The sequence below is a fragment of the Gekko japonicus genome, unplaced genomic scaffold (assembly GCF_001447785.1).
Source record: "Gekko japonicus isolate JY-2015 unplaced genomic scaffold, Gekko_japonicus_V1.1 scaffold274, whole genome shotgun sequence".
Taxonomy (NCBI): Eukaryota; Metazoa; Chordata; class Lepidosauria; order Squamata; family Gekkonidae; genus Gekko; species Gekko japonicus.
The window spans coordinates 100,664-117,605 of NW_015174850.1; the positions used below are offsets into that span (position 1 = coordinate 100,664).

The 16,942-nt window shown below is 49.9% G+C and overlaps 1 protein-coding gene across 1 annotated transcript in view; it reads right to left on the reverse strand.

The window, feature by feature from the left end:
- Positions 1–941: 941 nt before the first annotated feature.
- Positions 942–16,942, reverse strand: part of LOC107121599 (CST complex subunit CTC1-like) — a 25,104-nt gene continuing 9,103 nt past the window's right edge. Inside the window, exons 5-14 of the mRNA XM_015424535.1 lie at positions 14,613–14,741; positions 11,626–11,690; positions 10,077–10,186; positions 8,725–8,890; positions 7,385–7,465; positions 7,128–7,287; positions 3,899–3,963; positions 2,712–2,877; positions 2,150–2,267; positions 942–1,412 (exon numbers count right to left, since the gene is read on the reverse strand). Of these exons, the coding sequence (XP_015280021.1) occupies positions 1,309–1,412; positions 2,150–2,267; positions 2,712–2,877; positions 3,899–3,963; positions 7,128–7,287; positions 7,385–7,465; positions 8,725–8,890; positions 10,077–10,186; positions 11,626–11,690; positions 14,613–14,741 (1,164 nt within the window). The 3' untranslated portion in view covers positions 942–1,308. The remainder of the gene's footprint in view (positions 1,413–2,149; positions 2,268–2,711; positions 2,878–3,898; positions 3,964–7,127; positions 7,288–7,384; positions 7,466–8,724; positions 8,891–10,076; positions 10,187–11,625; positions 11,691–14,612; positions 14,742–16,942) is intronic.

A 16,942-nucleotide genomic window follows, 5' to 3' on the forward strand; every position in this document is an offset into this window, starting at 1 on the left:
AAGTGCGTGGACTCTAATCTGGGAGAACCGGGTTTGATTCTCCACTCCTCCACTTGCACCTGCTGATGTGACCTTGGGCAAGCCGTAGTTCTGATAAGTGCTGTTCTTGAAAAACAGCAGTTTCTGTCAAGAGTTCTCTCAGCCCCGCCTACCGCACAGGTTGTCTGTTGTGGGGAGGGGAAGGGAAAGGAGTTTGTAAGCTGCTCTGAGACACCTTTGGGTAGTGAAGGGCGGGGTATAAATCCAAACTCTTCTTCTCCTTCCCCATTCAGAAGCAAAACCTGCTTTAACCCTTTCAGAGCTGCAGACCCAGGGAAGAGGCTTCCTGCCCTTCCCAGGCTATTCGGCCCTCCCAGAGCCACCTGGATGAATTCCTGTGGGGAAGAAAGGGGGCGGAGCCCCAAATAGCCCCACTGTAGCCACGGACCTGGATATCATGTGGGATTTGTCTTACCACTGAAGACCAAATAAAGGCCAGAAAAGAACCCCAGAGAGACCAGTGTTCTCTTGCAAGCCACCCTCCAAACCATTACATTTTGCATTCAGATGGCTGCATGCTCTAAGATGGGGGCGCCCAGCCTTTTTGAGCCTGTGGGGGTGCCTTCGGAATTCTGACACTGTAGTGGGCGCAGCCATAAACGGCAGCTTCCACAGCTTATCTTCAGTTAACACTGAAGATCCTTATGCTGGGTTGGCAGCAGCTGCTGCTAAAGCAACGTTTCCAAAAGTCTGCCCACTATTCTTGGTGAGAGAAGTAAACATTTGATGGAAAAGGAATTATGAAAGAAATAGTATATTTTGTTCCCTAAGCACATCAGTCACACGCTTCACCGAGTAGAAAAGGTCTCCTCCCTGGACTGTACCACTTTTGAGCCGTAGGCAGGCATTTGCCTTCGGCGATGCTCCTCTGTGCAAAATAACTAGAAAAAAACGGGGGGGGGGGGGAGTCGGCTCTCTCAGCCTTCGCCCCAACATGTCCATTTTCTACATGAATGGATCCTTGTCGTTTTAGAAGAACACGCAATAATGTAGGTCTCCACCTGCCTTCTTACGTGGTACAATCCAGACACCACCATCTCTCTGAGAACGAGGTGCGCAGCCCTCTCTCTGGACCCAGCTTATCTGGGGACAGCTCGGCTCTCAATCCATAACGCCGCAGCAGTAGGAGATTCCCACTGAAAAGTCTCCTGTTAAGACGCACAAAAGCAACAACAGGCGTTTCATCTTGTGAAGGCGACCCAGAGGGCAGGCGCTGGCTGTCCAATACGAGGTAAGGTGCTTTCTTTCCCCCTTCCCCTTTCCCACGGCTCAGGTGGCCTCCCGGATGCTCAGGCACATCAGTTTCGGTTGATTCCTCATCTGGCTTTGGAACTCCACTTCGTTAGACACGAACCTTCTCATCCATCGTGAGCCTAGGAAGGACAAACGACAGTAAGAAGAATATCCACAAAACTCAAAACATTTCAAGACTGCTGCTTAGACAAGAGACCTGACTTGGACGGATCAGGCTAGCCTGATTTCATCCAATCTCGGAAGCTAAGCAGGGTTGACCCTGGTTAGTGCTTGGGCGGGGAATCCAGGGTGGTCTCGCACAGGCAGCCGATGGCAAACCAACTCTGAATGCTCTGTGGTACTACCGGACTTGGATTTTGTTCTTCAGAATAATAACAGGTGTCCACTGAGTCCAACCAGAATTTGTGGGCCTCCCCAAACTGCAGAAGAAGTCCCTCCACTCCAAAATAGTGTTCTGTTCTGGTTCCATTTTTAAGTAAGTTCTTGCAAACTTTTTAAAGTAGGATAGATTAAATACAGAGGGAGCTGGAGTGGTGGTGGTTCATCAGAGCCAGTTTGGTGTCGTGGTTAAGCGTGTGGACTAATCTGGGAGAACCGGGTTTGATTCCCCACTCCTGCACTTGCAGCTGCTGGTGTGACCTTGGGTGAGTTACAAGGTCTGTCAGAGCTGTTCTCTCAGGAGCAGTTCTCGAAAGAGCTCTCTCAGCCCCACCGACCTCACGGTGTCTGTCGTGGGGAGGGGGAAGGGGGACTGTAAGCCGCTCTGAGACTCCAAGTGTAGGGCGGGGTATAAATCCAATCTCCTCCATTTCTTTATCTAGCCAGTCGGGGTGGGGGGTTGCGTGCATCCACTTACCTGCCTCGGTGGGCTTTCTATCCAGCCTGGCACCCAACACGAGAGACCGAAGGACAACAGGGCTTCTGCACAGGCTTCTCAAGTATGACGTCAGCAAGTCCCCGGGATCTTCCGTGCCCTGCGAAAAGCAGCAGGGTATCATCACCCTGATCTAGACAGCCTAAGCCAGCCCAGTCTCATCAGATCTCGGAAGCGAAGCAGGGCTGGCCCTGGCTAGTACTTCCGCGGGAAGGCCGCTGGGGGAGCTGAGGGTCGCTGTGCAGAGGCAGGCAGTTGCTAAACCAGCGCATTCTTTTGTCCTGACGTGGACGGACCAGGCTAGAGGGATCTCATCAGATCTCAGAGGCTAAGCAGAGTCGGCCCTGGTTGGCGCTTGGATGGGAAACCACCGTGGACGCCCAGGCCTGCTACAGAGAGGCGGGCGATGCCAAACCCACCTCTGTCCGTCTCTGCCCTTGTCTGGATGGTCCAGGCTGGCTCAGTTCCATCAGATCTTGGAGGCGAACCAGGGCTGGATCTGGGGTCAGCGGTTCGGCCTCAGGAGAACAGAGGAGCCACTTACCCCGGGACCACCACCGCTCTCGTTGTGCCGGATGCAGACGAAGCCTTTGCTCCGGACGTGGGCCTGCACGACATCCCACTCCTTGGGGCTCAGAGCCAGCACTTCACGGACCTGCTGGTTCCTGCACGACACCACAGCCTCGCCTGTCCCGTCTTCTACTAGAATCCTGCAGGCAAAAAAACCCCGAAACTCTTTTGACACAGGCAGATGTTCAACCTCTCCCTTTTCCCCCTTCTCCTTCCAGAATTATCTGTAAAAATGAGGGGAATGATTTCCTTTCTTCCCACTGCATCTGAGGAAGTGAGTTGTGACTCATGAAAGCTCATGCCAGCATAAAGGTTGTTTTTTTAATTATTTTTATTAGATTTTATAGGCCTATATTGTGCACATAAACAACATCATGAGCAAATTTACATATATTTCCATACCTTGTATCACACTTATTTTCTACAACACTAATTAATATTACCATTCTTCCTTTACTAACTGACTTTCCTTATTTTCACTATTCAAGTCAAAACCAAGTCAGAAACAAAACCCAATCTGTGTTGTCTAAACTTCTATACTCCTATAGCTTTTTGAGGCTAAATGTGTTAATTCAAGCATACAGTTCTTATCCCAAACTCTATCAAGTTGTAGCGAATAAAGGTTGTTAAAGTGTTTCAGGTGCCACTGGTCCCCCCCCCTTTTTTTGGTAAATGCCAAGCAGTTGTTGCATCCAAACCGTGCTATTGCGTGTTCAAAAAGGTCTATCACCAATGCTCCCTCTAAGCTGTGGAGTCTTGTGAGCAAAAATTTCTACTTTGTGAGCTACTAGCATTAAAGGTGTGAGCGAGCAATTTGGCTACTGCAGAAATTCGTTTGCTCTGGAGCCCTCCTTCCTGAGCTAAGACAAAAATGTATGAGCTGGAGGCTGGGAAAGATTGAAAGTCAAAGAAGACGGGGACGGTAAAGGATGAGATGGTTAGACAGTGTCATAGATGCAACGAACATGAAATTGAGCAAACTTCAGAGGATGGCGGAAGACAGGAAGGCCTGGCGGGATCTGGTCCATGGGGTCGCGAAGAGTCGGACTCGACTGTGCGACTGAACAACAACAACAACAGCTCACACTAACTCAGCTTAGAGGAAGCACTGTCTATCACCTCAGGAGCCATCTGAGGGAGACAAATTCCCTCCCTTCTCACCTGGCATTAGCTTTAATCACTCCAGTACAGGATGAGCAAGGTGGGTTCTGTTGGCTGCATCTTCCCTAGATAGGAAAGAAAAGGACAAAACAAAGGAGCATAGCAAATAATAATTATTGTATGGCATTGTGTGTAGAATAGCCAGGAAATCCTAAGATTGGCAGCCAAAGTTCTACCTCTTTGGCGTTATGCACCACTAGGTGGAGAGCTAGACTTGTTTTTTTAAGATGAGACATTTCAGAGGTGGTTTTGCCATTGCCTGCCTCTGCATCATGCCCCTGGGATTCCTTGGAGGTGGCCCTTCCAAATACTAGCCAGGGCCAACCCTGCTTAGCTTCCAAGATCTGACGGGATCATGCTAGCCTCGGCTATCCAGGTCATAGCAAACTACAGCCTAGTTCTCACTGGGTGGGGCAAACCCGTCTCTTGGCTACACTGCTGCTGGACGTCTGCAAGAGCTTGCGACAATGAAATGTGTCTCTATACAGACAAGAAGGGAATTTGAGTGTTCTACAGGAGCTCTCGATCATGAGCAAAGTGGTACAGCCCAGACAGAAGTTGAGCCTTTCGGTCTGAATGACCCGTGCCGTTTCATAAGATGGGAGTGCCTTTTCAGCACTCCAGCAAATGTTCAGGTGGTGGAGGTAAGCACTGTCAGCTCACAGCCCCCTTGTGGCAGCCCTGTAGAGGTTTTCAGGGCAAGAGACATTCAGAGGTGGTTTGCCAGTGCCTGTTTCTTCACAGAAACACCCCGGGCTTCCTTGGTGGTCTCCCATCCAAGTGCTAAGCAGGGCCAACCCTGCTTAGCTGTCATCCAGGCCAGGGTAGCAAACGTTCTAGAGCGGAAGGCAAAGCGGGAGAAATACCCCAGACTGACACAGAAGACTGGTTTTATTTTAAACAGGTGGCCCAGAGCACTTCCAAGATTTCTGCTCTTTTTGGACCACATCTTCCTTTTTTGAAAAAGCTGCAACCGGCTGGTGGCCACCCGTTCCATGGGACATTCCAGGCAGTAGAGGAGCAGAGGTGGTTTCCCATTGCCTCCCTTTGCATAGCAACCCCGGAAGAGGGGGAGGAGGAGATTGGATTTTTACCCCCGCCCTTTGCTCAGAGTCTCAAAGCGGCTCACAAACTCCTTTCCCTTCCTCTCCCCACAACAGAGGGAGGCGGGGCTGAGAGAGCAGCTCTGAGAGAACTGCGGCTGACCCGAGGTCACACCAGCAGCTGCATGTGGAGAAGTGGGGAATCAAACACGGTTCTCCCAGGTTAGAGTCTGCCAGTCTTAACCACTACACCGAACTGTAGTGCAGCCGAGAACGCTGGCTAGAACATGGGCAAATGTCCACCCCCCAGCCTTTTACTGTCCTTGCCGCTCATAGTGCTCCTGCCCTGGTGAAAATCCATTCAGGATGGAGCAGGATGTATTATTATAGTGTAGCGGTCGCTTGTATTCATCGGTGAGGGGACCTTGCTTCAAAAAACCACACAGAGGTTAAAATCTCTGTGAATGAATTAGGAGGAGAGTTGGTGTTATAACCTGTCCCTTCACTCAGAGTCTCAAGAGCAGCTTACAAGAACCAGTTTGGTGTAGTGGTTAAGAGTGGCCGACTCTAATCGGAGAGAACCAGGTTTGATTCCCCACTCCTCCACATGCAGCCAGCTGGGTGACCTCAGGTCAATCACAGTTCTCTCAAGAGCAGTCCTCGAGAGGGCTCTCTCAGCCCTGTCTACCTCCCGGGGTGTCTGTTGTGGGGAGGGGAAGGGAAAGGAGTTTGTAAGCCGCTCTGAGACACCTTTGGGTAGTGAAGGGCGGGGTATAAATCCAATCTCTTCTTCTCTACCTCTCCCCACAACAGACACCCTGTGAGGTAGGTGGTGCTGAGAGAACAGCTCTGAAATAACTTGTAACTGACCCAGGGGTCACGCAACAGCTGCATGTGGAAGAGGAGTGGGGAATCAAACCCAGTTCTCCCAGATCAGAGTCCGCCGCTCTTAACCCCTACACCACACTGGCCCTGGCTGACCCTGCTTACCTCCCTCAGCCTGATGAGCTGGGCCAAAAGTGGGCCACGAAGGCGTAAAATTCTCTGGGCTTCCTTCCTCCCTGAGAACCTAATTCCCTGTGTAAAGGAACACAACGTTGAAGAAGAGCAATAAGCTCCAGACACTCTGGATATCTTTCTTTTTTAAAAAAAACAAAACAAACAAAGCCAGAACTTTCCCTCTTGATTCAGACACAGATCAGTGCAGCTCTTGTTTCTGTACTGTGCTAAAACCGACCCTGCAGTTCATCCCAGGGTCTGTTTCAGCGCATACTAAAAAGACACCAACCTGGATAGTCCAGGCTAGCCTGACCTCATCTCATCTTGGAAGCTAAGCAGGGTCAGCCCTGGCCGGAAATGGATGGGAGCAGGGGTCCTTTCATAGAAAAAGAGGTGCAGGAGCTCATTAGCATAACATTTGCATAGGCCACACCCCCTGACATCACCGGAAGTGTGTCAGAAGGCAACACCCACCGCTCAGGCTCCGCTGGACTGTTTTGGATTGCTAGCTATTGGGGGGGGGGGTCGTGCAGAGCTTGTACCTGAATAAAACTTGGTCTTAAAGGTGCCACTGGACTGTTTTGGAGGGAGGGCGGGCTCTGCAGCTTACCTGGCTGCTTCTTGCTCTGATGGAGGGCTGCTGGGAGCAGGGGGTGGGGCTTGTTCCATGTGCCCCCCCCCGGCTCTTTACTGCCGGAGCTCCGCTCCTGTGCGCTCCTGCAGGAAATGACCCCTGGATGGGAGACCTCCAAGGAATACCAGTGTTGCGACGGGGAGGCAGCCAAACCCCCTCTGAAACCTCTCTTGCCTTGAAAGCCCTATGGTGTCGCCATTAGCGAGGTGTGCTTTCTGCCACTGAAAAGACACAACCCATCACTTGCTCAGGACTTCTTCGCATCCCGTGCTGTCTCTCGGCAAGGTACGTGCACACTTCACCGTCTAGCTCTTCCCACCTTAGTAAACTTCTTGTGGTGCACTGCCGTGTTTTCGGAAATTACAAAAGCGGTCGGGGAGCCACTCTGGAATGGCTTTACTTTGATGCTTGCTAGGAAGTAACCCTCGTTAGACTTCAGGGGAGCGCTCTTTGACCCAAACGTAGATCAGGGCTTAGTGAGGCGGACAAGATCTGTGGGGCGTAACGCTCCAACTCCCATCTTCGGGGGCATGGCTGAGGGCCGGCTGGATACCTCTTTGATGATGCTGCCGCAGAGAGAGCAGGTCCAGCTCAGGGACAGAGTCAGGACGCACGTCACGTGGCAGGTGACCTGCACCTGGCCCAGACTGGGAGGCTGAAGCTGTATTCGAGACAGGTACGCCGCTGGGAATCGGGAACCGCCATCGGTAGGCCTGGGAAGGTGAAAAGACGACACGGATGAACTCGCAGCACCTGATGCCGGGTGATGAGGTGAGCAAAAGGGACAGCCGTGTGGAGTGCAGGACTCACCTGGGAGGGGAGGCGGGAGGCAGGGGGCTCAGAACACTCAGGCAGCTGGAGGCCGTGTAAGTGCAATAGACATTTCTGAACCTGTAATGAGAGGGAGATGTCCTGCATCTGGATAGTGAGGCTCTGTTTTTAGATAGTATCATCAACAGCCATGAGCAATGCTCCCTCTAAGCTGTGGAATCTTGTGAGCAAAAATTCTACTTTGTGAGCGACTGGCGTTAAAGTGGTGAGCGAGCGATTCGGCAACTGCATAAATTAGTTTGCTCTGGAGCCATCTTTCCTGTCCTAAGACAAAAATGTGTGAGCCAGAGGCTAAAAAACTGTGAGCTGGCTCACACTAACTCAGCTTCGAGGGAACACTGGCCATGACGTACAGCAGATCACAAGCTGTTGGCCACATTTGACCTGATATGGCTAAGCCGCGCAGCCACTGCCTGTTGTTAAAGCCCCCCTCCAATAACGGTTGTTGTTGTTCAGTCGCACAGTCGAGTCCGACTCTTTGTGACCCCATGGACCGCATTATGCCAGGCCCTCCCGTCTTCCGTCGTGCTCCGGAGTTTGCTTAATTTCATGTCCGTTGCCTCGATAACACCATCTAACCATCTCATCCTTCGCTGCCCCCTTCTTCTTTTCCTTTCAATCTTTCCCAGCATCATGGTCTTCTCTAGTGAGGGATCCCTTCTCATTTGGTGCCAATAATGGTACCATCACAGATTATATATCAATCCAGGTGCAATTTGGAGCACAAGCACAAAGCAGGGTCTTACGAAAGCCATACACAATGTGCCACCCCAGAAATGAAGACTACAAGCGAGAAATGCCATGCCGGGCGAAGGCAAAGGTTTCTACATACCATCCAGTCTCTAGCTTGTGCTTCAGTCTACAGGATCCCCACCCACCCCAACAGCTCCGCTCAGCCATCTTCCGCCAGCCTCAGGAGGCCTTCCGCCAACAGAAGCACCCCTTCCGTCAGCAGAAGAGCCACTGCCATCAAGGGAAGGCTTCAAGTTTTGCTGAGCAGAGCAGTAGGACACAAGAAGAAGAAGAGACTGGATTTATACCCCGCCCTTCACTACCCAAAGGTGCCTCAGAGCGGCTTACAAACTCCTTTCCCTCCCCCTCCCCACAACAGACACCCTGTGAGGTAGGCGGGGCTGAGAGAGCTCTGACAGAAACTGCTCTTTTTCAAGAACAGCTGTGCCAGAACTATGGCTTGCCCAAGGTCATCCAGCAGCTACAAGTGGAGGAGTGGGGAATCAAACCCGGTTCTCCCAGATTAGAGTTCGCACACTTAACCACTACACCAATTTGCAGGGATTAGATTTTGGATTGAGACATACCTGGAAATTCTGCGCTGCAAGTTGTGGAAGAGGATCCTGGCTCCAGGGAGCATGCCCCAAAGATATGGCAGGAAGGTGGCTTCGACATACACGTCCAGCCCAGTGGAGGGACCACATGTGGGCAATATGCTCAGCTTCAGAGTGTAATCCCAGGGCAAGAAATTCCCTAGGAATACAGAAGATCAGAGACACACCAGTAAATACCCAAGGCACTCATGCTCTTAGAACATAAGAAAAGCCCTGCTTAACCAGGCCAGTGGTCCATCAAGCATCCAGTTTCATACAGTAGTCAACCAGTTACTCTGGAGGGCCAACAAGAGGGCGTAGAGGCCGAGGCCTTCTCCCGCTGCGGTCTCCATGCACTGGTGTTCAGAGATCTGCTGCCTCTGCATATGGTGACTCCCTCCAGTCTCCATGACTAGTGGCACTGATGGACCTCTTCTCCATGAATCGGTCTATCCCCCTTTTAAAGCCATGTAGGCTCACAGCCATTGCTGTGTTCCCTGGCAGTGAGTTCCACAGTTTAGTTACTCATTAAGTAAAGAAGTATTTCCTGAACCTGTTTTGCCAACAACCTCACTGGGTGCTCCCAAGTTCTAGTATTATGCTGGAGGAAGAAAAAGCTCACTTTATCCATTTTCTTCACCGCATGAACACATTTATAAGCTTCCATGATTGTCCCCCTTAGGCCTTCTCTCTTCTAAACTGAAAAGTCCCAAACTCTTCAGCCTTTCCTCACAGGGAAGGTGCTTCAGCGACCCCTTGATCATCTCTGTTGCCCTCCTCTGGACTTTCCCCAGCTCTGCAGTGTCCTTTTTTGAGATAACAGCAACCGTAACGGCACACAGTATTCGAAAGGAGGCCACACCACAGCCTCTATGCAAGGGCAATTCACCCCAGGATCAATGCTCCCTCTAAGCTGTGGAGTCTTGTGAGCAAAAATTCTGCTTTGTGAGCTAACGGCATTAAAGATGTGAGCAGGTGATTTGGCTGCTGCATAAATCAGTTTGCTCTGGAGCCATCCTTCCTGAGCTAAGACCAAAAATTGTAAGCCAGAGGCTAAAAAAATGTGAGCTAGCTCATAATAACTCAGCTTAGAGGGAACATTGCCCAGGATATGTGGGTCCACCCGCAGAAGACCCGGGAGTCTTGAGGGATTCATTCTCCCCGACCACGATAGGGGGCCTGATCTCCAGACTCACGTCCCAGGGCAGAAGGCATCAAGCCCCTCGACAAGTGCCCAATGCGGAAGCAGCCAAGTCTGAAATACAGCCCCTGACACGTACCACCTTCAAAAGAACCTGCACGGAATTAGAGACCGGTGCTCCTCCCGCTATCTGTCAGGCTCTCACCTTCCTGCTGCCTGTCAGAGTGAGATGCGACTGGCTTCTTTCCAGTCAGACATTCGCGTAAAGTCCTCTCTGCTATTACTCCAGAGAACGAGACTAGGGTTCCCGTGAAACTGAGGAGAGGGAAGAAAGAGAGAAGAGATTTGATTTATACCCCACCCTTGGCTCATAGTCTCAGAGCAGCTTACAGTCTCCTTTCCCTTCCCAAAGTGGAGAGCCAGCTTGGTGTAGTGGTCAAGTGCGCGGACTCTAATCTGGGAGAACCGGGCTTGATTCCCCCACTCCTCCACTTGCACCTGGCTGGATGACCTTGGGCAAGCCATAGTTCTGATAAGAGCTGTTCTTGAAAAAAAGCAGTTTCTGTCAAGAGCTCTCTCAGTCCCACCTACCTCACAGGGTGTCTGCTGTGGGGAGGGGAAGGGAAAGGAGCTTGTGAGCCGCTCTGAGACACCTTTGGGTAGTGAAGGGCGGGGTATAAATCCAGTCTCTTCTCTTCTTCTTCCCCTCCCCATGACAGACTCCCTGTGAGGTAGGTGGGGCTGAGAGAGCTCTCTCGAAAACTGCTCATGATGAGAGAACTGCTCTGAAAGGACTTGTAACTGACCCAAGGTCACCCCAGCAGCTCCATGTAGAGGAGTGGGGAATCTAACCCGGTTCTCCCAGATTAGAATCTGCCACTCTTAACCACGCCGCCAAATTGGCTCTCAGGGATGGAGAAAGGAGGGTCATGTCCTGAGAATCACCAGCCAGAAGGACCTGCCAAACCCTGGGACCTAATAGGGTTCCACAATGCCCCATTTCTCCTGCCCAGGTTGTGCCAACCAGTTGGCTAAACAAGACGTCCCTCTGCATGCCTCGTTTCCACTCAGCTCTCGCTTCATTACAAGCCGCTTCCGTTCTAGCAGCTGCTTCTCTCAAGTGAACAGCCGTAGATACAATGGCATTACAAGCCAGACTATCACAGTTCAGTTTTTTTCCAGGCTGCTCAAGATTCTGCACTCAGTATTCAATTGGCTGTTGCAGGAACTGAGACGCCGGGCTGCCTTCTACCCTATGAACCATCCTCAAATGCCCTTTCCATAGACACTTTTGCGGTCTTCACGGATAGTTCACCCTCAACAACACTCACTTGTGATTTGTTTACTGATAAGTAAGCTCAGTTTACTGATAAGTATTCCAAGCTCAGATCAGAACCGTGTCGGAACTGAGGATTTGGGCGGCAACTTCTACATAGGTAATTCAAACAAGGGTTCCCCACCCCACCCCCCGGGGTTCATCCAGCCATCCCGCCTAAGCTAACTGCATCAACGCCCACCTGTAAGTTCCCAGTCCTGTTATCTAAGACAGTGAGGCTAGCACAGAGTTTGCTTCAAGGCTGTCTCCGTTGGAGAGGCTGTCTTGGGAAGAGTTGCGATTAGCTTCTACAATAGTGCCACTCTCACTCTCGCTCACTCACACCCCCTCCCTCGGGAATTTCCCTCCCCCAGCCTCTACATTATGACAAATGAGGATCCGAGTCTGACACTTCCCAATAACGAAGAATAAAGCATACCTAGGGCTGAGTATCTCTGCAATGGGAAATAATTTCGGTCCCATCTCTGATGCCTCTGGAGCCATCTGGAAATGACCGGGGAAAGGAAACAAGTGTTCCTTAAAAAACAAACAAAAAATACTCCACTGTGCGCCTTGCCCGAAAACCGACATTTGTATTTGCTCAGCCCTGCTCCAATGACACCGGATTGCTTGGCCTGGCTGCACTGGCAGTTCCACTGCTCACACCCCCCCCCAGTTCATGACTTACTGCTGTTCATGCAGCTCTCTTATCCTGATGGATCCTGCCAGGAGAAGGAAACACTGGAGCCTACCTGAAGGTTTCTTCTCTTCAGTGAGGAGAAGTCATCTAAGCTGGTCAAATCACACCTCCGCTCACCCCTGACAGGGCTATGCAGAAATCTGCGAGGACCCCTATCAGGGAGATCGAAGGCTGACCTTCCAGTCATGTCTGAGCCTTGCTCCGTACGACCTCCATGTGCATTTGTCAGTCAGTTCAGTTTATTTCGGTACGTGACCAGCACAAATCAGTTATAAACATAGTTGTATACCATATTCTAGGTACACAGTCGTTCAATTGTAAATAACTAGATAAAAACTTTAAAATACAAGTATTTTTTAAAGAAAACTGAACTTTTAGACTTTCAAAAATTAGGAACTTCAAGAGGCTCAATAATAGTCTATGTCACTCCTTAACGTATTCGTTGTGGATTCTATAGGCTGCAGCCAAGAACCTGGCGCAAGCAAGCATAGCCTGGGGGCTGGAATCCAGCAAGAATGTATTACTTAATTCCAAATCTGGGAGACCTGAAAATCGCTCCAGGATAGGTTGGATGTACTTAGTGCGTATTACTTGATAGTACCCACAATCTAACAAAGTATGCTCAATGGTTTCTACTTTGCCAGTGCCACAGGGGCAGACGTGCTTGGCCACTGGGTATGTGCATTTGTCCTTCTATTCTTCACCTTTTCTTCTTTTCTGGATGGGTGGGTAACAGTGTTCCCTCTAAGATGAGTTAGTGTGAGCTATCTGACAAGTTTTTTTAGCCTCCAGCTCACAGATTTTTGTCTTGGCTCAGGAAGGAGGGCTCCAAAGCAAACTAATTCATGCAGTAGCCAAATCGCTCGCTCACAACTTTCATGCTGGTAGCTCACAAAGCAGAATTCTTGCTCACAAGACTCCACAGCTTAGAGGGAGCATTGGTGGGAAGTGGATGACTTCTCCTCACTGACCAGAAGAAACCTTCAGGTAGGCTCCAATGTTTCGCTCTCCTTCGGTGGGGGAAGTCATCCAAGCCGGTTATCCTTGGCCAAGCTAGAAGTCCAGGTGGGATCAATGAACGTCTACAGTTCCACCACCTTGCTGCAGGACCCTTCTTGCTGAAGGCTGCTTCAGCTAAGTCTGTCTGGTCGATTCCGTAATGCCTAACGGAAGATGGGTGGGCTCAGGGCGGGTAACATCATTAAAATAAATACAATTTCAGTTTAAAACATTAAAACACAATAAAACGTTATGACAATTAAAACAATGGGTACAGCTTGGAACAGCATAAGTTGGCTACAAAGTTCTGGCCTGATGGTACAATGAGTTAAAGGTACCATGAGTTAAATAAGAAATAAGTTAAATAAGACCCCAGGGTGGGGTTTTCAAGGCAACTGAGAAGCAGAGGTGGTTGGCCAGTGCCTTCCCCTGCAGAGGCTTCCCTGTTGGTCCCCCATCCAAGTGCCGACCCTGCTTAGCTTCCGAGATCTGATGAGATCAAGCTACACCGTGCAGCCTTCCCTTCTTCAGAAGCTACATTGTAGTGCCATCAAGTCACAGCGGACACCACAGGGGTTTCAAGGCAAGCAATCAAGCAGAGGTCCTTTGCCACTGCCTCCCTCTGCAGAGCCTTCCTTGGTGGTCCCCCATCCAAGCACCGACCCTGCTTAGCTTCTGAGATCTGACGAGATATACTACACCATTCTACATCCCTTGACAGGTAACTTGTGGAACTTTTATTATGTAAACTTTTGATTCTGAGTTGTGTTTGGTGAGAGCCAGTTTGGTGTGGTGGCTAAGTGCGCGGACTCTAATCTGGGAGAACTGGGTTTGATTCCCCACTCCTCCACTTGCACCTGGCTGGATGACCTTGGGCAAGCCGTAGTTCTGATAAGAGCTGTCCTTGAAAAAGAGCAGTTTCTGTCAAGAGGTCTCTCAGCCCCACCTCCCTCACAGGGTGTCTGTTGTGGGGAGGCGAAGGGGAAGGTGTTTGTAAGCCGCTCTGAGACACCTTTGGGTAGTGAAGGGTGGGGTATAAATCCAATCTCTTCTTCTTTATTTGCGTACTCTGTCACTGAATGTTTGCTTTAGGCCCAGCCTGAGTTAAGCCCAGCAAGCCCTTGTGCTTTATGGGCCAATTTATTGAGAATAAAATGAGGAACTGCTTAGCTTTGCAGTACTTAGAAACTGGGAACTAGGCTTTAACTAAAAAGTGTGGAGCATTTATTTCATTTTATTTATTTTGTTACACTAACATCCCTCCCCACATAGTAGGTTCACGGCATGTTCCAACATAGAGATCTGCAATTATTGCAGATTTACAATTTTAAAAGTATTGCAACGATCCATTAAAATCAGTAAAATCATTAACACACCAAGACGACCCTGTGCCTTCACAGATAACATTAAGTTGGACGATGTTGTGGTTCCAGTCGGCTTCTAGGATCTGGGTCACTGGAGGGGAGGCCAGATCAAAGTGGATGCCCGCTGCCTCAACTAAAGCCCCGGCGGAAGAGCTCCATCTTACAGGCCCTGCGGAACTGTAACCGGTCCCACAGGACCCTGATCTCATAAGGCAGCTCATTCCACCAGGCAGGGGAATGAGGCGAGGCGGACATCCCTAGGCCAGGGACCTAGGGCCAGGAACCAGAGATTCTGGTTCGTAGAACGCATGTTGGGGAGACAAGTTATTTGCAACTTAGAATGGCTTTAGCTTTCACACCTACCTGGGACGTCCAGCTCACATGGTGCAGGTAGGCAGTCTCTGGAACAGGGAGAAATAAGGAGCAGTTCTTCATATTTGAGAGGTTCCCTGGTCCCACCGGGAGGCACAATTTGTCAGAAACATTGAGATCCTGCAAAAGCAACAGTATTACAGATAGGTCATGTGACAATAATACTGCTAAGTAAAATATGCTAGGAATAAAAGAAGAGGGTAAATCGGGGGGGGGGGAGAAGTAGTTGGGGTGCTAAACTCAGACCAGAGAGACCTGGGCAGAGGGAGCTTAAACAAGATTGAGGGGAAAAGTATGTCTGTCCTCGGTTCGAATCCCAATCAGCCATGATGTTCACCAGCAGACCTGGAGACGGTCACTCTCTTTCAACTTGGCCTACCTCACAGAGTTGTGAGGTTAAAAGGAAAGTACTGAATGGAAAGAAAGGATAAAAAACCGAGATACAGATACATACGGAAGAATATACTTTTGCGACTGACCTACCAATAAAACAATCCGCAAACACTACAAGAGGAGAAGGGGATCGAAGATGGTGAAGAAGGGGGTTACGTGTTGAGAAAAACCAAGGAGGGAAAGCCGAAGTGTGTGTGTGTGTGTGTACAGACAACTAAGATGCAGACGTGATTTATAGTGGAGAAAGGGTCAGAATGAGATTTGTGCCAAAGCCTCTCAGCTACCCTGACATAAAAATGAAGAGTAAAACTTGCAGCTGAGGAGGAGAACAACAAACAGGATAAAGAGACACAAAAGCAACAGTTTGGGTTTCTTTGGTTGGTTTGTTTGTTTTGCCATCAAGTCACAGGTGACTTATGACGACCCTACGGGGGTTTTCAAGGCAAGAGATGTTAGGAAGTGGTTTGCCCTTGCCTGCCTCCACATCGTGACCCTGGTATTCCTTGGTGGTCTCTCATCCAAATACGAGGGCCAATCCTGCTTATCTCTGGAGATCTGACAAGATCGGGCTAGCCTGGGCCACCCAGGTCACAGCACAACAATATTAAGGGCTTAGAAGAGAAGAGGAGATTGGACTTACATCCCACCCTTCACTCGGAGTCTCAGAGCGGCTTGCAATCTCCCTCCCTTCCCCTCCCCACAACAGACACCCTGTGAGGCAGGTGGGGCTAAGAGAGCTCTGAGAGAACTGCTCCTGAGAGAACAGCTCTGAGAGCACTTGTGACTGACCCAAGGTCACACCAGCAGCTGCATGTGGAGAGGGGGGTCGAACCCAGTTCTCCCAGGTTAGAGTCCGTGCTCCTAACCGCTACACTGAACTGGCTTAAAAATCCACATCGCAGAATGAAGCAATGGCAGAATCAACAGAATGTAAGGTGTCTTCCACACAGGAAGAGGCTCGTGCGGATTTCCTACGGCTTCTGCAGTTGGTGATATGGTGCCACAGCAACAGGGCTTCGACGTGGCAGGTTTCTTTGCATTTCCCTAGCCCTAGTCTGCAGGCGGCAGCAGTCCTCCCACCCCCTGCACCACTGGGGCTTTATCAGCAATGGAGTGTCATTATGATGATATGGGAATCAGGTTCTATGAATTCCCAGCTTTACTTTTTTAAACAGTAAGTCTCTAGGCTAGAGGTGTTGAACTCATTTGTTACAAGGGCCGGATCTGACATAAATGAGACCTTGCTGGGCCGGGCCGTGTGTGTCATAAAATGTAATGCCAGGTAGCGGACATAGAAACTTTATAAAGGACACAGACACAAAGGGTTTTTTTTAACTTAAAATAAAAACATACTGAAAACGTCAGCATTCTTGCAATATTTTGTTTATTTAGTATGTGATAACTGACACCTCTTGCTCTGAATTATTGCATCAAAATGTCTGTGCTGTTGCAATCTTGAATGTGCTGTTCAGGTGTGTATCTGTAAGCTGCAAACCTACTTTTGATTTATCGACATTCACCACAGAAATCTCATGCTCAGAGTTCTGAGTCTAGGACCCAGGTTGGTTGTTAATATCTAGCAGTCAGATCATGAGGATCTAAGTGACAGCAGGCAAGCTGCTGATAACAAGTCCTGACCGGTTCAGACCAGATAAGGTATGAGGTCAGTAATCATGACTCAGCATGATGCTGATTGGACACTCAATGTATATGAGTGGACAAGTTGTTGTTCAGTCGCACAGTCGAGTCCGACTCTTCGCAACCCCATGGACAATCTCCCGCCAGGCTCTCCTGTCTTCCGCCGTCCTCCGAAGTTGGCTCAATTTCATGTTCGTTGACACTGTCTAACCATCTCATCCTTTGCCGTCCCCGTCTTCTTTGACCTTCAATCTTTCCCAGCATCAGGGTCTTTTCCAGTGAGTGCTCCC